Source organism: Agelaius phoeniceus, chromosome 7 (assembly GCF_051311805.1).
Source record: "Agelaius phoeniceus isolate bAgePho1 chromosome 7, bAgePho1.hap1, whole genome shotgun sequence".
NCBI classification, from domain to species: domain Eukaryota; kingdom Metazoa; phylum Chordata; class Aves; order Passeriformes; family Icteridae; genus Agelaius; species Agelaius phoeniceus.
In genome coordinates this window covers 39,859,461-39,886,685 of record NC_135271.1, presented here as the reverse complement: position 1 = coordinate 39,886,685, position 27,225 = coordinate 39,859,461, and the positions used below count along the sequence as shown (strand labels likewise).

At 42.7% G+C, this 27,225-nt stretch overlaps 1 protein-coding gene across 5 annotated transcripts in view; it reads left to right on the top strand.

The window, feature by feature from the left end:
- SEMA5B (semaphorin 5B) overlaps window positions 1-23,888 on the top strand; it is a 267,685-nt gene extending 243,797 nt beyond the window's left edge. For 4 of the 5 annotated variants that reach the window (XM_077181655.1, XM_077181654.1, XM_054636287.2 and 1 more), the window contains 2 exons: window positions 2,431-2,636; window positions 19,628-23,888. In XM_077181655.1, coding sequence (XP_077037770.1) covers window positions 2,431-2,636; window positions 19,628-19,783 — 362 coding nt within the window. In that variant the 3' untranslated portion in view covers window positions 19,784-23,888. Of the gene's footprint in view, window positions 1-2,430; window positions 2,637-19,027; window positions 19,098-19,627 lie in introns of all 5 variants that reach the window. The other variant, XM_077181656.1, reaches the window with a different exon arrangement.
- Window positions 23,889-27,225: the final 3,337 nt, after the last annotated feature.

Here is a 27,225-nt window from a genome sequence, read left to right as displayed (position 1 = left end):
CCAAAATCTCTTCTCCCTGTAGAGATCATGGCAAAAACAGGCATGCCACCTGTGGCATGGAAATGTGGCTTCTCAGTTTGCAACTGAGGGCAATCAATGCAATTAAGATTTCAGCTCCTGCAATGTAACATCTGGCTTCCTGCATCACTTCTCCTCAGAGGGTGCAATGGTTCTGCTTTGATTCCAGGACCCCTTGCTATAGCTTGCACTCTGCTGTTATGCACTGTACCCACATTTCCTTCTTTTTCCACCACCACTGTGTTTGCTGTTGCTATCTACATTTTTCCATAGCTAATATTATTTATTAATGTAGTGTTCTACAATATTTGGCAAAGAAGCCAATCAATAGAAATTCTGTTGATGCATCTCAGAAAATCTATATTTTCAAAGTGATGAACCAGAAACCTTTCCCCTGGGGACTCACATGTGGCAAACAAAATAATATTATTTTTCCCCCCTAAGATACAGCCAAAACTCATTTGAAAAATCAGATGGGTGTTTCAAAGGTGAGAGAGAAATAGGAGAGAGCTTTATGTTGTGACTTGCAAATGTGGCAGTGAAATGAAACATTCACTGCAATATAAGCAAATCTGGGCAGGAGGAGAATGTGGCAGCATGTCATGTGGCTCTACTGAACACAGTTGCATATTCTATGTTTTAGGTCTCATGAGTGATGCAAAACAGACAAAGGTTTTTAGAAAGGAAATTTATTTTTTAAAAAGTCTAGTGACATTCAGTAGGAAATTATAGTATTTCTGCTGGATTTTTTGGACCATCATCCAAAACAATAGAAAATGGTAATCTTGCAATGGAATTTTATAATGTGGTTTGAAAAACAAATCTAGCTCATCAGTTTAATAAATTCTGAATGGTCCCTACTGTAATTATGATTGAAGTGCATTACTTTGCTGTAGAACTCTACTGGTTTTGTTCTTTTTAAAATCAGAAGGATATTTTTAAACTAGAGATTAGACGAGAGCCATTGACTAATGGGCAGAATCTGCTATTTGAAAAACATATCACTTAAAATGTAAGATGGCACCAAAAAACTGCACACCGTGATCAGACTAAGAATGAGCCTCATTTAAAGCCACTCTCTGAGCAGCCCCATTTCTCTGCACACAGTCAAGTCAGCACAGCAGTCTGTCCAAATGAATTGGCTTTTTAAGTGTTAAGGGAAATTTACCGCTGCAGTTGCCACTGAGGCGATGTGACTGACCCAGGGACAGCTGCCCTGGGGCCAGCAGTCTGGGGGTCCCCTCGGGCTCTAGGGCCTCTGTCATTCCTGTTTGAAAGATGGCAGAGCAAAGGCAGAGGAAAGGCAGAAGCATTTGGAATCAAATAGCTGATTCCTTTCTGTATAGTCCCCCCTGCACGTAGCAAGATACAACAGGGTCATAAATTTTGCCATCCCATAATGCCTCTGGTTGCTTTTATACCTTGGTGGCTCTAATGGTCGCTGCTGTTGGTTCTGTTGTCAGAGATCTGGTGGTGGTGTGTTTTACTGTGAGGTGTGAGACTCAGTGAGGTGCAGGAGGAGTGAGGAGTGCTGTTTGACTTTGCCTTCCCCCTCCAGTCAGAGCTGTGAGTTAGGTGCTTGCCAGGGTGTGGGATGCCCAGCTACAGCTCCTTCCAGAGCTCAGTGCTGCCCTTGAAGGGTGCAGTTGCGATCCCACATGGAGAGATCTCTGCAGGAGGCTTTTATAGTCCACACCTGCCTGCAACTGATTTCCTATCTCTGCAATTTGCTGAGAAAGCCAACAAAGAAGTGTTTTTCAAGCACTGTTCCCCTTTCTTTTGTCCACTTTATCTTTCCTGTTCTCCAGAGGAACCCTATTTCACTGTTAGCCCCACAAATACACCTCAGAGGTAGCACAGACCAACCAAGGCAATGCCATCCCATGAATAAGCAAGAATACTGAGCACACTTGGATTACAAGGGGGAGGAATGTGTATCTCCCCCACCCCACACACAGTCCCATAGGCATTTTGGGCAGCCGACAAAAAGTGCTTTTCCCTCCCTTCCTTCCCCTTCAGAGAAACACTGAGCATTTTTATCCCCTTATTTCCATGACACGCACATGCTTTGGAATCCATTAATGTGCATTGTTTGTATGGCTCATTTCTTTAGCTGTCAGCTTAACATAATGTTTAGTTTCAATATCAATAGAGGGGAGAGAGGAGAGACAGGGAGGGAGCTTTGAGAAAACAATGCATGAACCTGTTAAACTGCACAAGGCAGAGCTGCAGTGGGGAGACCGATTTGCAGGGAGATTATGTCAGTTTATGTTAGAACGTAAGACTCTGGCTTCAACAGCTTATTAATGTTGATCCCGAGATGTCACTGCTCTGATTTGCACCTGTGGTCTTGTCAGGGGAGGGAAAAGGGCTGTTCTTTAAAAATAGCATCTCTTGTCATTTCCCTTGCAGGTTTTAGTCTCATCCATCTGATTGCCACTGGGGTCTCCTGTTTCTTCGGCTCCAGCCTGTTAACGTTTGTGATTTACGTGTATTGCCAGCGCTGCCAGAGGCAGTCTCAGGAGTCCACTGTTATCCACCCAACCACTCCCAACCATCTCCATTACAAGGGCAACACAACCCCCAAGAATGAGAAGTACACCCCTATGGAGTTCAAGGTAGGGTACTTGAGGAGAAATACCACAAACAGCTTGATACTGCCTAAATAAATTCTGTATTCATATCATGTTTGGAACTGGGTAGGTCTGTGTTTCTGTGCCCAGCTGATGGCATTATACATGGGGTTGAAAGGGCATTTAGCTGTGCTGTCACAAAGGGGTTAAAAAGCCTCATTACTGCAGTGGGATTTTGTTCTGTTTCACAGTCCTGATGAATGCCAGTCTGGCAAGTACATACCAAGATACTCCAGCCCATTCTGACTATTGAATGTATACAAATTGTCCTCTAAAAAAATCAGTAAGAGCTCAGTTCAGTGCATTGTTAGTGCATGGTAAGAGGAAATGGAGGGGAGGAAGAATAAAAATGGAAACTTCATTGCACAAATAGCTGGGAAAATGTGCATTGGTAGGATGAGATTTTGGAAATTCTTTGGTGACTGCCAAATTGGAGTGAATGAGAAAGCAGAGAGGGTTTTGCCCCCCTCTATCAGTACTGGACAGAAACTTACCCCAGGCAGCTGTGCAGAATTCAGTGACAGTAGCAGAGTGGGGAGCTGAAGCCTGTAGGAGATGAGTGCTGAAGTGGCATGTGTTGTTGGCATGTTGGCTTGCTAAAGTGAGCATGGCCCATTATCAGAGCATATAGGACCCAGGGTGCTGCAGACAATACCCTGAGACTGGACTTGAGCGTCAGCCTCCTGGTGAAGCGTGGGATCAGAGCAGTGAGCAGTGGCAAGGGTGGAGGGGCTTCATGTTCCTCCTTCACAGGAGGAACAGCCTGCCTAGGGTCACTTGAACAGTGTGGAGCATGATTTGGGACAGGAACACAAGCCAGAAGGAAACCCTGCAGCTGCTTGTTTCTTCGTACAGCTACGTGCTGTTGACATTTTGATTGGCTGCCTCTGCTGGTCTGGCCTGGCTTCTCACTGAGACCCAACAATAAGATCAGTGGTGGGACTGTTGCCACAGTCTAAACTCCCTGGGTGTTGAGGACTGTTTCTAAGTAGGAATTGGGAAATGCTGGGCACAGTACAGCTCCTGATACATAGCTATGATTTGCAGTGTGAATGCATATCAGAAATAAGAGCTTGCATCAAATAATTTGAGAAGGGTCAGTGTTGTTTTGCTGTTTTAAAGGAATTCAGTTTGAGCTAGAAAATAACTGACCAGTGTGGTAATAAAAATGTGGTGAAATCCTTGCTGGGCATTGCAGCCTCTCAGAGGATACTGCTGCCTATAAATGCAGTCTCAAAAACACATTTGCTAGCAAGCTTAAGGCTACAGTTGCATACAGTTTAATAAGAGTCCAGCATCATAATGCAAGTCAGCATAGATTTGTGGAAAGTAAATCATGTCAAGAAAATTGGATTCCTTTTTTAAATTAAATAAATATTGATCTAGATAGGAGGGAAGCAGCAGACATATTGGGATTTTCAGAGACTTTTAACAAAGTTTCATGGGATGCATTATTCTACACACTCTGCATATACAGGTTCAGTAATAAATTATTAGGACAGGTAAAGAGCAGGGACTTGATCTTGGAAGCATCAAACTTCCAAGTAATCCTTTCAGTTATGGGAGCTGCTGTGGCAAAGTCAATAGGAAGACCCAGATTAAAAAGGCTTGCAGAAATAAAGAAATGAGCAAGAGTATTCCCTTGTTTCTTATAAAGCAAACAATAAAGAAAAGACACAAATTTATTTTTGTGGCCAAAAGCAGGTAGTTAGAGGGCTGGATTTGTGTTAACATTTTCTTCATGATTTATACTGTGCTATCATGTGTTATCAGATGATGCTAAAATAGGCAGAATGGTTAAAATTTAGAAGGATGAGGTTGTTCACAGAACGATCTTGATCAATTGGGTAAATGGGTTATGAAATGCACTATGTCTATGTCAAGTGGTGCAGTGAAGTAGAAGTAATAACAAAGCTAAGCAAAGTTTAAAATAGCAGCAGATTAGTTAATGTGGTGTCAGGAGGGAGTTGACCTCTTTGATAGATCCATCTCTGAATATTTGATCTAGTGTATAGTAACAGTGAGCAGCTGTTAGAGTCTTCTTTCGAGGGACATAAAGAGCTTAGGCATTAGATCAAGGTTTGAAAAGTCTGGTTTATTTAAAGGGAGGCATTAGCTAACTGAGACTGTATGACTTACATTCGGGGAGAAGAGACTTGGACACAAGGAGAGATAGACCAGATGGGGCTTATTTACAGAATGTTAGGAAGTGAAAGAGTTCAAGTGCATAAATCTGCAGTCATTGGACAGACCAAAGCTAAATGTTTAGGAGCAAGGGGCTACTTGCTGAGAAAAACTCAAAGTCACACACTTCAGAGTGGTGAATGAGGCAAAGAGATTTACAGAAAGGGTAAAATCTATTTGTCAAGTGAAGCCTCCTTTTCTCCATTCCTGTTGAGTATTTCCTTCTGCTCACCTTCTCTATTGCCCCTCCTTTCTTAAGCTCTTGGCTGAAAATTTCTCATTTCATACTACAGATCTGCCACTCCTCAGTGTTCCCTTGAAGCATATAGCATTAATGAAGTAAAAGGAAAGGCTCTGTGTGCTCTGTGCTGTGTAATTACTTATGGAACTTGTTATTAGCCAAGTTTATATTTAGGAATAACTGACAGATTTTTTTTTAAGGGTTAGGAGGGAGATTTTTCATGCCTTCAAGGAGCATGTGTGGTTTTATTGTGATGCTGCAGATTTCACATTAAAATGATGGAGAAGCTAAAATTCACCTTCTTGATAAGGAGGGCTGGACTGAGCTTGGATGTGGGCCTATCTGAATTTAAAATGTGTACATGTGAAAGAAAGTGGAAGCACCTGAGATTCCAGATTCTAAACCCAAATAAGTTTCTCTTCAGCAGATACCAAGGAAACCACCCTCAACATTTTTTAATGAAAGCAAAAGAATAATTGTAGGTTTGTATATGTGTGTATCTGTGTGCAAGAGTTAATAAATCCAGGATTAAGGAAATAGAGGGTGTGTAGACTACTTTTCAGTAACAAAAAATGATAATACACAGTGACATGATGGTAGCAGAAGGCTGGCCATATGCACAAGTTTATTATTTTCCATTCTTAGATAATAATAAGCCTTCTGCAACCATCTTTAGTTTGTTTTCATCTTGAAATATCTCTGCTCTACAACCAGCAGGTGAACACTGTAGAAAGTTTGGCAGTGTTACATTCAAATGTACAGCACTGAATGCAAACTCATAAATCAAGGTAAATTTTATATGAAGGCAGATTTTAATGAAGGAAGTGCTAGCTGATATGAGCCTTGTTGGCCATTCCAGCACAGCAGTGCAGTAATGCAGATCAGATGTAAATACCATACATAATGGGTGACCTATTGATCATGTAGCTGATGCTAACTTGCATAGGCAGTGTTTTGCAGAAGCATGTTTTATTTTTGTTGGCTCCTTTTCCCTTCCTGTTCTGCTTTCTCAAGAATGATGTGAGGTTTATTATTAGCTATTTTAGCCAGGATGTCTTGAAAGATTTCATGCATATGCATTTACCAGCAACACATTGATTTTGATTTGGTATTCACAAATCGTAGGGGAGAGACCTTTTGGGTCACCTAATAAGCAGTTCATGTTTCATTAATTGGTTGAAGTTCAAACAACACTCTGACAATATTGAAGACTGTGCAGAACAAAAGCATAATGAAATAAAAATTATCTGCTCTTCACGTTTTGGCATGACGGGTTACAGAACCACCTACAACCTTCCCAGTACTGCCACGCCAATTAAATAATAACTGACTATCAAAGCAGTGAGGAGATCTTCTATTTAACATCTTGCTTCAGCTGCTCCATGCCTTGTGTGAGTTACTTAGCACAGATGTGCTGATGGAAAGCCAGATGATCCTGCAGTAGAAGCAGGAGGATGTAGGGTCAAGATTGAGCCCTTGTGAATTAGGATCTCTTGGAACAGCCACACATGGAGAAAGGGTTTGGACTGAACTTCTTCCTATTGCTAAATCCTCTGCCAATAAAGAGAGCCAACATTTTATTCTACAAGGGATTTGGACAAAGGCGTCTGCATATTGGGCCAAATCCAAAATCCAATGGCCTTTGGATCTGGCCAGATGGGATCAGTGAGAAACATAAGTTGCAGGATGGTTTTGATGATGATTCTGCAGATTTTCTTTGCGATTGTGCTGGACAGACCTCCCTCTGTCCTTCCTTCCTTCCACACAGCTTTAGTAGTGAGTCACAGAGTAAAACTCTCTGTGCTGATGCCTCAAATAAGCTGAGGAAGCACCTGAGCATTGCATCTTCTCTGGCATCAGCACTGCTGCTGTAGGAACTAAGGGCCAAACACTGAAGCAAAACAGTCATTTATGTCAAGGATTAAATTTATTGTGGGAAAAGATGAAGTGAGATTGCAGGATATGGCAATGAAAGAGGGAAACTGAGTGTTTGATGTATTGCTTGATATCTGACTTTTCTAGGACATTAGAACAATACACATTAACTTTAGTAGAACTGTGAGTCCTAAACTTGCCTAAAATTATACAGCAAATATAGATGCAGTTACCAGAAAATGGGGGGAATAATCAGTAGATCACTTGGACTGTATAAATTAGAAGCTGCAACGCATATTTTCTAATGAACTGAGAACAATGCTGTTGGGAAACAAATGACAGAATGCAGAGCAGAACCCCTGCGAAGGACTCCGAGCCCTGTGATCCACACTTCATTACTAATCCCAAATAATTCATGGCAATAAAATACTAACATGGAGAGCTGAGACACAGAAACCAATTCTGTCTTTGGAAGATGAATCCTTCTGAATAAAATAACATGCTGCGTGTTTGGGGTGGCTTTCAACCTTGCAAAAATTAGCAAAAAGATTAGTTCAGTTGGTTCGAGCATGGTGCTAATAATGCCAAGGTTATTCTGTGTGGGCCATTCTCTTGAGAGATGGACAGAATAATCCTTGTGGGTCCCTTCCAGTTCAGAATAGTCTGTGATTTTATTCTGTGAAAAAAAAAAAGTAGAGCTTAGGGTATAGGAAAGTGAATCTCTGTATGGATTTTAAATGTCTCTCTCTTGGTGATGGTCATTTTCATTGCTGCTGAAAATCACACCTTTTTTATAGAGAGGAGGCAGCCAGTAGTTTAAGTTAAAGCTATTTAAACTGCTGTCAAGTGCCCTAGAGGAACGTTTGTCAAAGTCAGCCTTGGTCTTTGAGGATGTTTGCTTCTCCATGGAAAATTTTGTGTTTCAGTGTCCTGCCACTTAATTTGATGTGTTGTTACTTCAACTAAAATTGGCTAACCCATTTATTTTTGGTGATCACAGCATATACATTGATAGCACTGTGATATAAGCTTTTTTCTTTTCCCAGTGACCCTTTCACTGCATCGTTCAAGCCCCAGGAAGTGGCTGTAAAGTTCACATATAAAGCAGTAGTTGATGATACCCAGTGTTCTCAAGAAGTTATCAACAGTGTCCCTGAAGTATTTGCTTTAGCTGCATGGTGTTAGCTGATGTAATCAGCTGGGGGAAAAAAGCTATATATATATGTATAGATATAATAAATCAGATTGAAATATAAATTCTGTTCCCAGTGAATTGCATGTTTAACAAAGGCCATTTCCCTTGAACAAAGTGGCATTTAAGAACATTAAGTGCTTGAATGGTAGAGTACATATTTTTAGTACTTACCATGAGTATAGTATTATTTGAAATAGAATAGTAGGGGCAGGGGGTTGAATTGGCAAAGAAGCATTGTGCCCTTTCTTGTATGATCCTGCAGTTGCAAATATCACTTCAGGGGACTCTTGATTTGCATAATGCCTACTATGAAGGGAAAGCAAGAGAGCTTACTGATGGGGAAAAAAGGATTAAGTGGTGCGTCTCAGTCAAAATCTATTAGTGTCTTTTCTCCCTTTATATCATTGGCTCGAGTCAAATTGAGCAGTCAAGCATGCCTGGAGGTGTGGCTGTCCTGGGATGATTGTGCCCAGGGAGGGATGTGCCTCTCCCGGCGCTGCCCCCACCCCCTGGCAGCAGGGGCTCAGCGGGTTGCTGTGTGTGAGTCACAGATAGCGCACTCGCGTAGATAAAGTATTTTAGAGTAGGGGAGACCGCCAGTTCAGATCGGAGCGTTACCTTGCTCCTGCTCCCTCTGGGATACTAAGCAGCTGTTCACAGCAGTCCCCCGATGGGAATTGAGTCCCTGCTCCATCTGTTTTTCATGCAAACCCTTGCTGCTTCACAGGGCTGTTGCTGCTCCCTGTAGGGTGGGAATCCTCACTGTTTCCTTTTCCCCACCATTTTTAAGAGAGTATGGCTTTTGAGATGACTTTTTGTTTTTAAGCCACATTAAGAAGTTTTGACACTGTGGGTAGATGCTTCATAGTATCCTGTGACATTTTTCCATTTATTGACTCAGCCTTGTCTGCTCCCCCTTTACAACCAGGCATATTTCTACAGCCAGGTTAGGGATATGGTCCATGCTCTGCCTTCTCACAGGCTAGATCATCATGGAGGCTTATATGAGCCTTTCTTTGGAGAAGTATTACTGCAGCTGTGATAATCTGTTTGTAGGCAGACAAGTTTCGGTTTGTTTTTAATTAGATCAATGAGTGTAGCTGGAAAATCTGGCAGGTTTTTGAACATGTGAGCTGCTGTTTCAGAACTGAAGACAGACAGATGTGTTCTAAACCTTATCTGATTTTTCCAGCTACACCAATTGATCTAATGACTGATATTACCTTTTTCTTGCAATTTTCCCCTTTCCTAATTTCTCTGAGGTTGACATGTACAAGCCTGCACCCACCCAGCTGTGCTGGAAGAATAGTTAATTGAAGAACAACAGGAATGGGCTTAACAAAATTGCACTGGACTTGCTGCTGCTTACTTACATGACTTCCCTCTACTGGTCAGCAGTGGAATAGTTCAAATATACCCTGTCCTCATTTGCTAGAAGTTAATGGCTCTCCCTTGGTCCAAGTGCTTGGGGTGATTCTCTCCTCTTTGCCTTTGTTCTCTCCTCTTTGTCAAAGCTCTCGCTAGAAGTGTTATGTGTATTAGCTGAACTAGGAAATCCTCAGTACCACCAAGGTGCGCAGGAGGAATTAATTACATGTTTGCAGAAGACTTAAAAGGGAGCCATGAAAGAGGCAGGGAGCTAAAGTAAAGGGAGAAGGTAATATTAAACAAACAATAAATATCAGAAAACATATAACCTTTGTGCTACACTTAGAGACGAACTGCCTTGCTATTTCTCTTGAACAGTTCCACTTGCAATTAATGGATTCTTAAGTAGAGTTATAAAGAAATTGAGCTACATGGATACAAAATAAAGATAGCTGTGTCAGTATTCAGGACTAGAGCTCAGTTTCCAGAGTGTTTGGCAGCTCTGAGTGAGGACAGATTAAATACTTGAGCTTTTTTTTTTCTGGACCATGACCACCCAGTCCTGAAGAATCATTGAGAGCTCAGGGCTGCTCAGGATGCACTGGCTGCTGCCACAGCATGAGCTGCACAGGCTGGGGAAACACTACAGCCACAGCCACTTTCCCTGGTGCATCATTTGTATATACACGAGAGGTTTGGCCTAGGGGAAGCAGGAGTAACTCTGCCTGTACTCCCACAGAACTGGGGGAATCCTCACTGAGTGAGTCAGCTCTAATATTGTCCTGAGATTTGGCACAAAGCATGTGAATAAAGGAAAGAAGTGAAAATCTGTGGGTGAAGGAATCTAGATGGACTGTATCCCAGAGTCTCTGAGAACCAGCTAATGAACAACTCCAATTACCTTTGTAAATATCAGGGACCTTAGGCAAACCCCCAGTGCCATGAATTGCAAAGGTAATAGAAAACTGTTAGTGAGAAAGCAGGCTCATTTCTGCCCTGCTAATTGAGTCACTGTTAAGCTACAGAAGTGCAATGCACTGAAGTCCCACAAGTAGCTTGAGTAAGTCTGTGTGGGAAATGTCAGTTGGATTTGGGGATCAGACAGAACATCTGTGAGCATGCGGGCCCACAATCGCTAGAGAAAGCCTGGGCCTTCCACATTCAACCAAGCACATCAATGGGGTGTTAAATCCTGCTCTGTCTGTAAAATTTGGCAGCCAGGGCCATACTAGAGAGTGAAACCAGGAGAAACAAATGGGATTGACTCGACTGTGCTTTCAGTTACAGCAATGGAAACTCATTGAAACAAATCTGTGTCAGTATTAATATGCAGGAAGATCTGAATTAATATTTGAGAGGCAACATATCACATACCCTGATGAAATGAAAGGTGGTTCAGCTGAGCTGACAGCTGAGCCAAGACCTAATGCTGAGCAGGGAGAAATCAAACATAATCACTTTTTGCACAGAGTTAGAGCTGCAGATTCTCAGCTGGTTAAAAATGTAGCTTCACTCGTCCATACATCTAAAGCAAAGAGGGTGGTATTGGTGTCTTAAATAATCTTGTGATGTGTAAATAGAAATTGGCTTGGACAGGAAGGCTGCTGTAGAGATTGAAACCTGGCTAATGGACTGTGAACATTGGGCAATTGTTGATGGGAACAAACAGGGCTATGGGGAGGAGTTGTTTGGGACGCCGCAAGCAGTAATGCAAGGTTTGGCTTTATTTAATATCTTCATTAACGACCTTGGAGAGAGTGCAGTCAGTGTGTTAATTAAATGAGCAGAAGATATTAAACTGGGAGGTGTGTCAAAAAAACAGCCACTGGTATAGGACTAATGGAAAATGACCTGAGGAGGTTACAAATGTACAGAGGAAACAACAAGGTGAGAGGCAACATGGGGAGAAAATAAAGCAATCCTGAGGAAAATAATCAAAAAGCAGCTATTTAGAGGGTGGGAGAATTTGGAAAGCAGTAAGACTATAAGAGAGTGAATGGAGTTAGCAGATGGCAAATTGGGCCCAGTTTTTACTTTTATTTTTATTACTTCTTTTTTCACCACTGCAGTTACACCTTTGCAATTCTCAGTCTAAATGCAGCACTGTGGGCTGGCACGAGGCTGCTGCATGACTTGTGCTGGTAATTCACCAGAACAAGCAGCTCTGAGGCCATCCAAAACCTTAAGGCTGCTTGCTCCAGTTTGAGATCAGGGGGCAGTGGGAGCTGTGCCCGCAGACAGCCCCAGACCAGTTACCATCAGCTGAAGCCCAGTACAGCCCAGTGCTCCAAACAATCATCTGAACCCAGAGTGATTAATGTCAGTTTTAAAGGGCCATGATTATGCCTCTGGTGAATTTGTCTGAGTACTGGAGCATGCTGAGCCTCTCTAGTAACACTCTGTGTGCGTGGGGCACCCAGGAAGGGCATTCACCAAGGCACAGGAGCGCAGTGAGGAGACAGTTTACACCTTCCCACACAGCTGAGATCATGTCTGCTATATCCTGTGCATCAGCTATATTGGGAAGCAGTTGGGGCAGCCTTGAATTCCTCTTTTGTGTCTGGACACCACGTCATGGGTGTTGCCATCCCCAAATCATAGGCAAGCTGGGGCTAAATTGCAAGCTTTAGGCTAGACACCTGCACTTGCCAGTGGGAAGAATTTCCATGGCCTCCTCAGACTTCAGTTTCCAGTTCAGAAAAATGCTTCAGTTTGCCTTACTATTACATGCAGTTTGTTTTGCCATCTTACTTATGTGCTTGAAGTCAGAGATGTGCCAAAGTATCCTTCTGACAATGGTCCTTTATGCTGCCAGCTCTGAAGGGTTTTATAAGTTTACAATGGCAGTAATATAACTTCACTCCCTCCTAAGTGCAAGGATAAAATAGCTATTTTCAAACAGCTATAAATAACTTTAGCTATTCATTTTCTGATAATTGGATGTTAGTTCTATTGTCAACCTGAGCACATCTACAGATGCTGCCGTCATTTGGGGGTTGTTTAATTTATTTACCAATAACAGTGAACAAAGAATCTCCAGTCTAAAAATATGGTAAGCTTTCATCCAAAAAGAAAACGCAATCATAAGTTTAGTGTCCCAGTGGGATTTTTTTGTATCTCTTTTTGAGATGAATAACCTTCTTATATAGAAAATAGGTTCCTCATCTGTACATCTACACTTCACTGTAAATCCTGCAAACAGCCTTATTGAATTCATCAGGAAAAAGCTCAATACATAAACCCTGGCCACTGCTTCCTTTGACTCCATGTAGGCAGAGCTTAAGAGGTTTTATAAAAGCATCAGGTGAGATAGTTTGCTTGGCATAAGACACTAAGCAAATTTTAAAGAAAAATCAGAAAGAGGAGTCATTCAAGTCTTAAAAATCACTCCTAGCTTGGAGTAAATACATGGGTCTCATAAGGTCTTCCTGGCAACTTTCCATCTTTCCAGGGTTATTTGTAATTCTTTGCTCAAGAGGCACAGCAGTGTTGTGGCATCCAGTTGATCAGAAGAAAGGGAGCATGTGGGTGGGCCAGACGTCATGTATTTTCTCAGTTATTGCCAAAAGAGGTTATTTTAGTTGTATGGTTTATTTTGTTGAAATGTAATTATTATGCTAATTATTCCCAAATTTACTGATTAATTATAATTCTGAGATCTCTGCCCTGGTACTTCCAGAGATGTACAAGCTTTGGGAAATGTTTCATAATATTAATATATTTCCACAGCCCTGAGTCATTTGGCTAATGTTCCAGCAATGCAAAAAGTAACATCCTTTAACAAGGAGGCATGTCTAGCTCCATGGAACAGCTGATCTGCATCAAAAAGGCATTTTGCTCAATCTGATTTCACTGCAAGAAGCAAATGGCTTAAAAGGAGCACAAAAGAACCTAAATGTTGGATCTTGGTTTCATTACATCATTGCACAATTCCCTTATCCCTCCGTTTTCCTGGGGAATGAGGGGGCGTAATGGCCATCCCACTGTTGCTACAGGAGGTCTGTTGGATGCTGTTACAAGGGAAGTTGGAAAGGTTGCCTCAATTCTTTTAGGGATAATTGTGTGGCAAAGTTCAGCAAGAGTGTTGTCCTTGATTTCTGCAGCGGAAGGATGAGGGATGCACAAGGGCTTCATTTGGATATACTGAGAGGAATCGGTTGGCTACAAAGTTGCTGTCTGTTCCCTGGACCCTGATTTTAGACCTTTTGCCATGTTCACAGTGGATGACCAGGGTTAGCAGTGATTGAAGTTCTTACCCCTGCTTCCTTCATGACTGCACTCATCCTGGGGTGAAGGAAAGGGGAAGATTTCTCTGTAGTACACTGGGACGTTCAACATTACAAACAAAATTCCAAGGTGGAAACCTAAAGCTGTGCAGCCCTGGCACAGGCAGCACGTCTCTGATCAGCCATGGAAAGGTGTGCACTGCATTGTTCAGCCTCTTCAGAGGCTAACGTGGTGGTAACCATAAAAACTGAAAAAAAAAATGTTTGAAGCTTCCCAGGGAAGATCCCCCAACTTTTTTCTTTTTTACCTTTTTAAAGAGGAAAGTGTCATGGGTGGGAGGCAGAAGAAGTGAAATTATACCTGTTTACAGAGAAATAGCGGAGGAGCTGTGAGGCTGGAGGATATTGTCCTTGCTTACTGACTTCATTGGGATTCTGCTGCTGCATAGCTGGTGAAGATTAACCTACAAAACTCCTGGGAAACTTGCTGACTCTTCCTCCACAACCCTCAAAATAGAAAGATCTGGAGCTCAGAAAGAATGTTGAGCTCTGAAAAGCTGAGTGCTTTCTACATGAGCAGATTAAGGAAATCTTGCCATCATATGTTACCCTGTGGGAACTACATTATGGCCCTAATTTTAGTATGAGTTGTACGAGTATCAGAAGCTTTTAGAAGTATAATTTTCACTTAGCTTCTCAAAAATATATGGACTTCCTTTTAATTGTGAGTGGGGAGATGCCCATCTACTTTTTAAATCAAGTTTTGAAATTTTCATGACTGCATATTGGAAATTGAAACATTTGATCTGTTTATGTGTGTAAGAAATGTTTACACAGCTTATACTTGCAGCTGTGGGATGGGAGTTGGGAGTAGTACTGGAAGTCCCATACTGTTACGTGTAAAGATGTTTTGATACATCTGGGAGAATGTAAGCAAGTCGGTCAGTGGATAATGACTTAATGATTTGGAGCAGAGGTAGAATTTGGGGAAGTAGTGGCAAGGTCTTGCTAGAGAAAAATGAATAAGTGGAAAATCTGAATGATGACTTAGGCTAAAAATATCAATGGAGAAATCTGAACAAAGTTAAATGTATGCATATGCTACAACAGTCATGTTTAATACACCCAGAACTGAGCTGTAACTGGGAGAAGCAGCCTGTGAGTGCTCTGCCTATGGTGTGACCCTTCTCAGACTCCTCCACTTCTAATGCACACTTGCATGAGTGTTCAGATTGTTCATATAATTCCATAAATACTGAAATATTCAGGATTCTGCTGTGCTTGGCATGGATGTGCAATTCACCAACAAGAAGACTGGATCTCTTGGTTAGTTGACAGATCACATATAAGGGAGCAAGCTGCTGCTCTTTTACAGTCTGTTAAAGCCATAACCATCGTAGGCCATCTGAAAACATCCCTCCTTGACAAAGCAGAGTTCCTGCATCAGAGATTTTTTCCAATTATATTAGTCATACACCAGTGCAGCCTGAAGGCTGTGTAAGGTGTCATTTAAAGAAAGCAGTTAAGTTGGGCTTGCTTTTGAGTGATCCACTTGGCTGTGTTAAAGCATGCTGGTGGCTTTCCTTCTGCTAGCAGGGCCTTGAACTGAGGTTAGTGGTGAACAGACCAAAAGAAACAAATTATATCAGCTGTGCCAGGATGTCATGGCTCATACTGTGAGGGAGGAAGCAGGTAAAAGAAATAATTGTTAGTTGAATGGAATACTTTTACTAAGTGCCTTCCACAGGTTTTCACATTAGCTCAGTCTGGCCTCACTTTTTACGTGGAATATTATGCTTGCACAAATACCAGAAGCTTCTTTCTTCTCAAGGTAGGATAGGACCAAAATGAGGGCCTGAAATGCATTTTCCTTGGTGTTTGGAATACATTGTGTGTATGGCATGGAGATTTTGCCACAACTAATTTGCAGCAGTGAGCATTGATCAGGCTTTTGGTTCTTTCTGCTTACTGAGCAGACAGTTGTAAAAGGTTGTAGTTGCTGGCAAGAGCAGTCAGTAGTGTTTGATATGGGAGGAAGCAGTAGTGTTTGATAAGAGGAAGATATAGGCTGAGTGTCAAGAAAAGTGTCATTGGAAGGGTCCGGAGGTGCTGAGATGACTGACAGATCTATTGCCCTGGAGGGTGCAGGATGGTGGTGCAGGAGGGCTCAGGTTGCAAAGGCAAATCTCTTTTCCTTCCCTGAAACCTCTGGTGAGCTCTAGTGCTGGCTGGGCTGCTTCAGTCAGCTTTGCTGCTGCAGCCACTGACAAGTCCCTGCAAAGGCACCAAAGGACTGTCCCTTCCAGGAGGACATGCTGGGCGTTGTCTTCAGGAAACACTTCTTGGCCCTGGTCATACTGGGGACCTGGCTCAGGGGGGGCTGAGGGGATGAGACACTGGCAGGAGTTGGGCTGGGAGCCAGGGTCTGGTATGTGCTGGGTTTTGTGACAAGCTGGTGACAACATCAATGACAACTCTCACCTTTCCCATTGGGACTGATCAGTACTGCTGGGAGCATCCATGGGTGCAGCAGGATGTTCCATCCCACAGGAGCTGCAGTGAGTTCAGGCCGTCAGGAGGCTCTGATCTCAATGGCATGACCCACACAGCAATGAGGAAATGCCTTCCAAAGGGAAAGTTGTTGGCCATCTCTGTACTTTCACTGTGAAGAGCTGTGGGATGAGAGCAGGGGTTAAAACTCTGAGTAAAGCAGCACAGGAATCGACCCAGAGAGATTTAACTGCAGCCTCTTCTCCTGCAGTGAATGCATGAGTGTGTCTGTGTACATCTCTAAATTTCACTGCTGCCTAATTTCCCTTCTACAAAATATCAACTAATTTCTAGTGCCAAGGAACCTAATCATCTGTTTATTAAAATGAGACAGACAATAAGTTTGTGGGGGGAAATGTTAAAGCAGTGCGCATTGATCATGCTGATTTAGGACAGTACTGCCACTGCAGCATTTCCAGACACAAATTATTTGTGGCTAATTGTATTATAAATTCCACTAAGCCATTTTATGAGGTATTTACTTTAGATATAAACCCTCCATCCAAAATAAAACCAAAAAGAGCAAATGACCGGTTGTGGTGTTTTTCTTAAGTAAGTACTACATAAACATAAGAAGAGAGAGAAGGAAAAATGCAAATCATGTTAATTAATTGCTAAATCTGTTGTAATGGGCTAGTTTTTAATACTGTGTAACATGTTAAAACTCATACAGATCTTCCATCCCAAAGCCAAAGAAGTTGAGTCCTGAAGTCTTTGTCCTCATATCAAGATGGTCCTGAGCTATTGCAGGTCAGGGTTTTCATCTCACTAAGTTTCAGAGGTGGCAATCCTGTCATGCCATGAATCTTAACCAACCAGACAGGGCCTGGATGCTGGACCAGAGAAAGTCAAGGGAGTCCAGAGAAAGTCAAGGGAGTCCAGAGAAACTGTGTCAGTGGTACTCAGCCTCTTCATCTTCCTTCCTGCTGTGGCCATGGAGTTATGGTGCCAGCAGAGGGTATCCCAGTCTAGGAACATCAGTAGGAAACGGCAGCCATCGTGTACATGTGAACGCCTGTGGGGCCCACCAGAGAGCAACTCCCCCAAATATTTGGTGGTAGTACTTAGAAAAGTGCCTTTTTACAGGGAATCTCAAACTGTTTTTCTCAAGCTGGGTCAGAAGACACAGAGGCACAGAGCAGTTAATTGGATTTCCCAAGGAAGCATAGCAAGCACTGGAGGACTGAGGCTGGCTTCCCTGTTTCCCAGTCTCCAGCACAAAGCTGCAGACTGTTGGCCACACTACTTTAATATTTCTTTGGGTGATTGCGAGCAAAGCAGGACATTTCCTTTTTTTACTTCCATATTGAAGGGCACAAATTCTCCTTTCTTGAAAGTATTTGTCACTTAGAGCATGCCTATACAAATTCTCTCATTGGTTCCTACAAGTGTTGTGCTATGGGATCAGTTTAAGGAGTCCAGGCAGGGGGAGATTGCAGTCAGACCAGGAGGGGGCTGCGTCTCCTCCAGTTTTCATGTATGAGATGTTTCAGGCAGTGCTTATTTCTGAAAACGTTATTTGGTGGTTCAGCAATTGGGAAATTTCTTTGCCAGGGTAGCTTTGGCACAGGAAAGCTTTTCCTTCTAACATCTTGTATGAAATTGGGAGTTGTAAGCTCCCAAGGTAGCTGTAGCTGTCAGTCTGCTGATTAGAAGAAAACATTTTCTTTTCTTCCTCCTCCTCTCCCCCTCCCCATGCAGTAAAATGATTTGATTACAAAGAAATAGGGAGATAAATGTACTGCCTGTGGTCTTGTCTTTGAGCCCAGGGTAGCTGATCCTTTCAGTGCTCACAGCTGGGATGTGGATGAAGCCTGACTGTGCAGCAGGGAGCCCACTGCTGTCAGGTCACCCTGCTGCTGGGGCTGGGCAGGACAGAGCCTTCCCCAGAAACTTCCACCTGCACCTGCCCTCAGGCAGAGAGAGATTTCTCACCTTACTGAGGGAGCCACTTTACCTGAAGTTCAGTGGGTCAAGTAAAGCTGAAGGAGCTGGGTAGTTCATGGATTCAAGCATTAGTTAATTAGTTCTCACCTTGCCCTGAGCTGGGTCAGGCATGAGGGGTTTGTCTCAAGGGGGACCTGAGGTGAAGTGGTTCCTCTCTTAAGCAGCATCAGATCATGCCAGAACTACCATTAGGGCCCAGGACTAGCTGGCTCATTAGACCTCTCCATCTCTGCTCCTGATGGAAGAGATGCTCATACTCTCTTAAAATGTGCTGCTAATTAAATGTTCCCTGAAGATAAGGATGCTGTAGCAGCACGCCTAGTGTTGACTCCCAGATCAAAGGAGTGAGTTCCCTGCACAACAGCCATTAAAGGTGCACTTTGGAGTGACATAGACCAGAGATAGGCATAAGAAATTTAAGCCAGGGGTTAGGTGAAAAAACTGTGATAAAAGTATCTCAGACAAATTCACAGAAATCAGATGACTGTGAGGAAAGAGAAAGTTCCATAGAATTATTGCACGCATACACACAAAGTGTGATTTTATCCTTGCACATAGGTAACAGCTGGCATAGCAATGGTCTTTAATCTGGGGAGAGGGGAACATCTGCTTGTGGGTGGGAAGAGGGGAGGGAGAAAAAAAAGCATTTCTAAATTTTTCTGGTAAAACGGGCATTTGTCGTTCTAATTTTTTATGTTATTGTTTCCAACAATTGTTACGTGGTTGTTAAATTTTTTAAAGTAATTTTAGATTTTCCAAAAGTGACCATGATTTGTTACTTATACTGTAGCTTACAGAAGTGACACACTTAATATCGGGGGGTCCCAACCTGGATATCTACCAATGGAGATGGAGATCAGGTAAATGCACACCTGCTCTTCCAAAGAGGAAAAGGTTGGCACCGTTTGGCACCTGCTTTGAGAGGGAGCCACAGGCTGTACCATGAGCATTTTGGACGAGATTAGAGCTGTACCATGAGCATTTTGGATGAGGTTAGAGCTGAGCCATGAGCATTTTGGATGAGGCTAGAGCTGAGTGCTGCCGTTAATCGCCAGCCTTCGTGTAGGCCCAGCATGGCTTTGTGTGACAGTGGTGTTCAGACACACCATCCACCAGGAGACTCCGTATCCCTGGAGAGGGCTCTGGCTCTATCCCCAGCAGTAGCTGAGCACAGGGCAGCTGAGGGACACCCGGCAGGAGCTGTGGTCCCCAAGCGCAGCCCGTAGCGAGCGCGAGGTGCCAGCTTGCTCTCCCAGGCAGAGGGAAGGTGGTGGTGGCCACAGCAAAGTCCGTGCTGGAGAAGGCAGGTGAGAGGGAGGTGCCTGCAGGTAGAAAAGAGTAATTGTGTGGCACTGTGGCCATGCCTGTCATCTCCCCTTCTCTTTTACAGACACTTAACAAGAACAACTTGATACCAGACGACAGAACCAACTTCTATCCACTGCAGCAAACCAATGTGTACACGACAACCTATTATCCCAGTACACTGAATAAATATGATTACAGGCCCGAGGCCTCCCCTGGAAGGACCTTTACCAACAGCTGATGATGGACAGATCCTATGGGACTGGATGACTTCCTATATGATTTTTTTTTAAAATTGATTTTATGGACCAAATACCGGCCCAGCTTCTAGATGTAAATATTGTACAGTAGGGTCTTTTTTTTTCCTTTGGTTAATTGTGTTTCTTGTAAACAGCACATCTCCTTATAAGGACAAGGATTCAAATGGACCATTCTGCAGAGCTTTTGTGGATATTTGTCTGGAGATGGCTCTTCTACTGCAACTGTTTATGGCTGGAAGGTCAGCATGCTGTCCAAGGCTGAGGTCATTGAGGAAGGGGCTATGTGCTGGGCTCCTGGCCACTAAGCAGCCACACACAACACATGGGAGCACTCCAAGAAGGCAAGAGGTGGCCTCCTGGAGCAGGGCTGGATGCATCATTCCTGAGCCAGGACAACAATGGTGTGCTAGATGACATACAGCTCATGGGACAGGCCAAACAGAATTCCATCACACCAACAACTTGAAGAACATTTTCTTTTTCCTTTTCTTTAATTTTTATTTTTGATTTTTTTTACGTTTCTGAAAAAAAAAAAAAAAAAGTAGTAACTTTCTAGGGCAGTGTTCCCTATATCTTCAAGAGAATCTTTTCATATTACAGGAAATACTCTCTGCAGCCTTCTTTGGTAATATGCAGTTCAGCTGATGAGAAACAACACACAAATGAAGTGCATTATCCAAAGAAGCTTTCCAGAATGTTTCCAGTCTTAATTAAAAGAAAATTATACAGGCAGTGAGACACTGAGAAAAGTAAATGTTGGAATAACATTGGAGACATGAACTTGGAGTGCCTAACAAACAAAGATGTTTATATCACTGGAAAAAGAGATGTGATGATTGCCACACAAGAGCCATGGGCTTCTTTTCTTTCTTCTTTTTTCTTTTTTTCTGAGACAGTATTAACTCTTCTTGTTCTAGGTTTGATCCTGATTGTGTCTGCCAGGAGAGGCAACTTTAGAGGCCGCGCTCTTCTTGTGGGAAATCACCTTGCTTTGGGCTAATATTTCCTCTTGTTTTATTGTTGGGTTTTAGTTCATATACTTTCAAAAAATGAGGGATTCTGACTTTGCAGGGGGAAGGTATTTTTTTAAGGAATGTTTCCATAGTCTGACATGACCCAGAAAGTCTGCTGCACATTCTTACAGGGTCTTCCACTCAGTACTCTATGAAATAGTAACACAACTGAGTAAAGCGCGTTGCCAATATTTCTTTATTTTTTCTGAGAAAAACAACCCAACAAACAAATGCTGCTGCAGTTATTGAGGTAAATTGGAGCAGTGGCATTATTAAACAGTATATCCAGCCTTGAAATGTAATTTTGTGTATGTGTGTGACTGTGTCTATAAGAACTGTATTAGTCTGATGCAGAAGCCATGTTGTCTACAACCAGATGTTTGTCTGACATAATTGTTTGGCAAAAAGGAAACTTATTGCTGGTGCTTAATGTACAACTACATCCAGTGTGTTAGCAACGTGAACAAGTTCACCGCTGTTACCATTCAGTGTTTCTAAATATTTATGATGAACTCCTGATGCTAAGTATTTTAGAATGTCGCAATACTGAGCATGAGATAAAAGTACACCCTGAAATACGCATGAGCTCCACGTGGTCCTCAGCTTGGCTTTGTTGTCCGCACCTTCCCCGAGCAGTGCCCGGCCCCGGCTCGGTGTGTTCCCAGCAGTCCTGTCTGTCCCCGCTTGGTTTCGGATTTCGCTGTGAGCCGACATCGGTTGTTTCTCAGTGCTGTTCCTTTGCAGTTGCTTGTTTGGAAGCCCAGCTTGGGCCGTGTACTCAGCTCTTTCACGTAGGCAGCTGGTAGGAAATGAAGAAAGCCTGTGCTACTTGTGACAAGTATATTGCTTTTCCTGCGAGGAAGAGCCCGACGTGACTCTGCAAGCCTATGTGTTATGGTGGTTTGACCAGAGGGCAAGTATACAATAGCCTCCCATTTTTAAATTACTTTGTTTGACTTCAGTTTGCAGTGATTGAAAGCTGTAGGGATATTTGTAATAAAGTGGGGTTACTAGCACTGCTGCAAGGACACCTTAGGCTCAGCGGTGCCCACCATTTTCAGGAGCTGCTTTTCTTATTTAGCAGCCCACCCTGTTTCTGCTCAGGTGAAATAGATGGGGCAGAGGGAGAGAGAGAGATGCCCTTATAACCAGATTTTAAGCAGCAGAGTGAGGAGCTGATGCAGACCTAGAAGAATGTCTGAAGCAGCTGCTGCAGCTCTCCAAGCTGGCACAGTGGTTCAGCAGCCCTGAACCCTCAGCAGCACAGCCAGGCAAGAGCAGCTGGAGCAGAGCAGGATCACCAGGCAAGCAGGAGAGCACTGGTGGCAGGCAGCCTTCAGGGAGGCTCTTCCCAGGCCCTAAATCCCATTTGAGGAGTGATGACTTCGTGCCTTGTGCAATAAGGAGTTCACTCTGTCTCACTGAATTTCCACATGCCCCTCAGCAATATTTAAAATCCTGACTTAATGTAGTTCTAACAAGTATGTTGCCCAAGGGTTGGAAATCATTTCATTAGACTATCAGGATGGGATTTCCCAGCTTTAATTTATGTGATTCAGGAGAAAACACTGGCTCCCAAGATAATTTCAGCGATTTTAAAATCAAAATCATCTCTGAGCTTCCCCATCAGAAGATTCCCTGTATTAACACACTCTGCAATTACCATGCACGTGGCAAGATTGCAGCTGGAGTCTGAGGGAATGCAAGCAAGTCAAACCTTGCAATTATCTCAGTCTTCTGTTTTTCCTTTTCTTTTCCCCTCTCCCCTTTTAATTTTTTTTTCCATTTTGGCTTCACGGAATAACATGATGTAAACTGATTTCTTTTTTGCAGAGTACCATATGAAATTATTTAAATGTTCAAGTGTTCAAGTCACCAAGATGGGTGATTATTGCCATTGTGCTCAGGAGGTGGATATTTTGTAGGCTATTGGAGGGGAGATGCTATGAGGGTGGTGCATGTGGTTATAGTTTCATCAAGACATTCCTTCTTATCAGCCATCCAAATGGATTCAGCCCTTTTTCATATAATTGGCAATCACAGCAAGGGGCTGTAGTCTCCATTCGAGCAGAAAGCAGAATCCAGGAGAGAGTGAAAAAAAGAAATCAGAACACTGTATTACTCAATTAATGTTTGCAGAGGAGTGCAGTTCTGTAAGGACGATGTTAATGCAGTGTGAGAGTTGCATTTTTTATGAGCTCTGCAATGTGTGGCAGGTTAATGACGTGATGTGCAGGGATGTTCTTGCAGTCCAGGTAATTTGGCACCTTGAGCATCAGGTCTGTAATATCTGTAGAAGTTTGAATTGCTCCTGCAGCTGGATGTTAAACTTGCTAAAATTTCCTATTCCTAATGCCATCTTAAACTGGAGTGGAAATGCATTTCCTTTGGGAGCATTTCCTTTGCTTTCCAGAAAGTTCATTATGCTATATATATTTTTTTCCTTTACTTCTAAGGCAGAGAGAAGGAACCCTAGGTGGTTCCTCTGTAGGTCTGGAGACACTGTGTCTCTGCAAACCCTTTGGATAGGATTCAGGTGTACAGGACATGAAATATGATGGAAATCTTACAGCCAAGTGTGTAGTGGAAACATCTGCAATTAGGCCATTCTCTCTTTTTCCATGGAAATGGCTGCCTTTCTCCCAGCTGAGGGGCTGTGCCTGCTGCTGTTATCCAGGGATGTTGTGCCCTTGCTGTCAGGTTTTCCTTGAGCAGTTGCCAGTAACTCACAGCTCACTGACAGACGAACCACTGGAGGATCAAACCCTCACAGAGGAGGTGCTGTTGCTCTAAAGGTGCACTTGAATGTTCAGCATATGAGCCAGGGCTGCTCTTAAATGTATGACCTGTACAGATACATAGGAGAATAACATTTATTGTCTAACCACCACTGTTCCTACTGCCTTATGTTCAGAAAATGAAGTGTTTGCTTTGAAATCAGCAGAGAGCAGGAATGGAGCCCATGTCTGATGAAGACAATTTGATGCCTCCGGTGATAATCTGCTGTTCAGCCCACCTGGAGAGAAAACTGCTGTCCATTGAGATTGATTTATTCTTTGTACCAAATGTAGCAGGGGAGAGTTTTATATATATATATATAAATATCTATAAATATATATATAAAAATGTAAATGTAAAGTTTCTGTAACAACTTACTCTTCTTTTTGTAACAGTGTATACATCTATCAGTGGATAGATATGGTATATATTTATAATATATACACACGCAATATATATATTTAGCAAATGCCTGCAGAGGAAACTTAGAATAAGAAAGGCAGTGCTGGTATTCAGATTCCACAGGGACAAACTGAAGAAAAAATCCTATAAAAATCTACTACCCTTTCCATTAGGTTTAAAAACACACTTTTGAGGTAAATGAAATATAATTTTTTAATTGAAAAATGAATTGATTTTTCTAGTTAGAAATGCTGATTCTCCCCTAAATCATTCTGGTTAAGAGTTATTAAGACAGAGATACTTGATACTGTTTATATTTTCATAATAAGACTCCTAAATTTCTCATGTGTACAATCTATTGTTCTTGTAATTATAAGTAGGGAGTAATTGTGCAAAGAAAATTAAAATAGCAGGTAGGAGTAACAAGTCTTGTACCATTAGAGCAAAAGACATCATCTGTTAGAATGGGGAAAATGTCATTTTCCATGTTAAAGAAGTCAGTAACTGCCTTCTGAGTTATTGATCAGCTTTGCAAACCTTGCCTTACAGTCACACCAGGAGGTTTTATCTGAAGTGTAGGAAAAGAAGCCCTGTGATCCCATATATTTTGTTTTTCAGAAGGGTCCAAAAAAGCCACCAGGCCATGGAGGCACCTGGTGCCATGGGTGTCTCTGTAGCTTTCTGGAGTGTCAGTGGCCAAGGCTCTGCCCCACGCCTCACCCTGTCCCCCCTGAGCCAGCCCTCACACACAGCAGGGCACAGCACCCTCAGAGCTGCCTGGCATGGCAGAAAAATACCCAGCAAATCAGGTCTGGAGGGTTCATTCTTCTCCAACAAATCCCTTAAATGCCCTCATGACCAAAGCCTAAACTCCCAACAAATGAATCTTTCCCTTAAGCTTTTTAGAAGGAATCTTCAGGTGGCTTCAAGAGCAGTTTGGAGGTAGCTGAGAGAGCTTTCTGTCCAACTTTGTTTTTCCTGGTTGCCAGAACCTTCAAAACTGGGCAGAAACCCCTCTGGAGCTGGGTCCCAGCGGGACTTACCCAGTCTCAGCTCTTCTGCCTGGAAATTCCTTCTTTAGAACCTTTGGGCAAAATTAGTTTTATCAACGCATTAATGCTGGCTGGAGGAGCAAAACCAGCTACTCACTATTTACAGAGCCACAAACATTTGTGCTCAATAGCATTTGGTGTAAATTCGGGTCTTGAACCTCTTACTGTTTCCACTCTGCCTCCAGCCTCAGCTGCAGACTCACCCCTGCTATTCAAGAGGATTCAGTGCTATAAGAGCAGCATTTGGCTTTCTGCAGGCCCAGCCACGATTTGGTTTTAAACAAATCTGGTCATGAAAGTATTAACACTGCACTCTGGTTCTGATGCCTCTGTCAGCAGGACGCTGCTGATTCTCAGGCCACGGAGTCAAGCAGAGGTCGGCGTGGATGGGCCATTAATAACTGGAGCAAAAATGTTATTAGTACCAAAATGTCAAACAATGTAAAAGCCAGCCAGCTGCACAGCAGTGTGCTTTCTTTCCATACCCCTCCTTAGACAGCATCCAGACCTGCTCGTACCTAAAAGCCATGTGCTTAATTAGGAGCATTCCCACAGAGGAAGCTTTAGGGAGGATGCATGGTATGTGAGATGGAAATGATAGGATTTAGCTTGTGGTTGAGGTGGGAGAGTGGCAGATGCAATATTGGATCTTGGATACATGGGAAACAATTATATGAACACAGAATGCTTGCCCCAAAACAATAAAACCTGGAGAGTGTTATTGGACTCTGTTGTGAAGGCACATCACCTTTCCTATGCAATCGAACTTGATGGTACTTTAGCATAAAGGTGACCTAGACTATTATCACTGCCTTTAGACACTGTGAATTTTTTTTGGGTACTCTGTATTTTTATATATTGTACAATGTAAAGAATAATTCAGAAATAAAACAGACCAACCTGACAAGCCTGTGAGTTATTTCTCCTGCGTGGCCAACGCGTGGCGGATCTGGGGCTCCTGACAGTGCTGGCAGGATGGGCCAGCAGGAATGAGGAGGAGCTTCCTCCTGACCTTTGTGGCCAATGGCCATGCAAAATCCACTCAGCTGCCTGAGTGGGGATGGGGAATTGCAGCATCCATCCTTCCTCCCTGTCTGCACTTTGGCCACATCCTGAGGCCCAGGTGTGGATTATATTTGTCATGAGCTGCAGTCTCTGGGGACACCAAATTGTGTTACTGGATGTAAGGCTCCCTTCCCCCATCACAGCTTCAAACATGGGGTGCCTTTCAATAAAGGTATTTCTGAGTGAGGTGCCCACTGAGGTAAGATTGAATGGGATTGAATGAAAGTCAGGGTGCCAAATCCTTGTGCAGATCTGCATTAAGTGTCTCCCTTGTGCTCCTCAGCTCTCTGCAGGTGACACTGAGCCCCCAAGGGCACAACTGCTCTCTGTGCCAAGCCAGCAAAAAGACATTCATCCTCTGCAGAGCCTTCAGCTGTGTATGCTCAGCTGCAATGAAATCCTGTCGCTGCTGCTGCTGCTGCTGAAGCCCTACATATTGATGCAAAAAGTTATGAAAAGCTGAGGGACATATTTTGATTGAAGGATGATCGTAGCCTCGTGTTGAAGAACGTTATAGCTCTTGTTGCATTTATTAATCAAAGTAAAGACCATGAAAAGTGACAGAGTCAGGAACATTTTAGTTTATGTTCCGATACAGCTTAAGACTTATATCGAAGTTCCATACAGAAAATTACACCATAATGTCATAAAAAATAGATTGGATTGCTAATAACCTGAAACGTGCTACACCTGCATACATAATACTTTAATCCTACTAAATCATAAGCTATCATTTGGGTGTTTTCATATTCTCAAGTGTGCATACAGGAATTTCTTTTCAATGCAGACCATTAAAAAGTAATTGAGAGGCTCAAGAACAGTAAAAACAAACTTGCTGTGAATAAGATGGATTTTTTTTCTCAGTTAGTTTGCACGATAACACAGGGAGGTCATTTTTGAACAGTTTTGTTTTGCATCAAGACACCTCTGCATACAATTAGAGCAAAGTATTACATTGGAACCAATTTCCAATTTCCCTTAAATCTGTCTACCACCACATTTTTTTTCTAGTTGCTAATTTGACTCATTAACATAACAGCTTCACTTGTAGCATCAGTAAATTTTGTTCTCTCACCTTCACTGTTCATCCCAACTGTACCCTTTTCTCTCTTT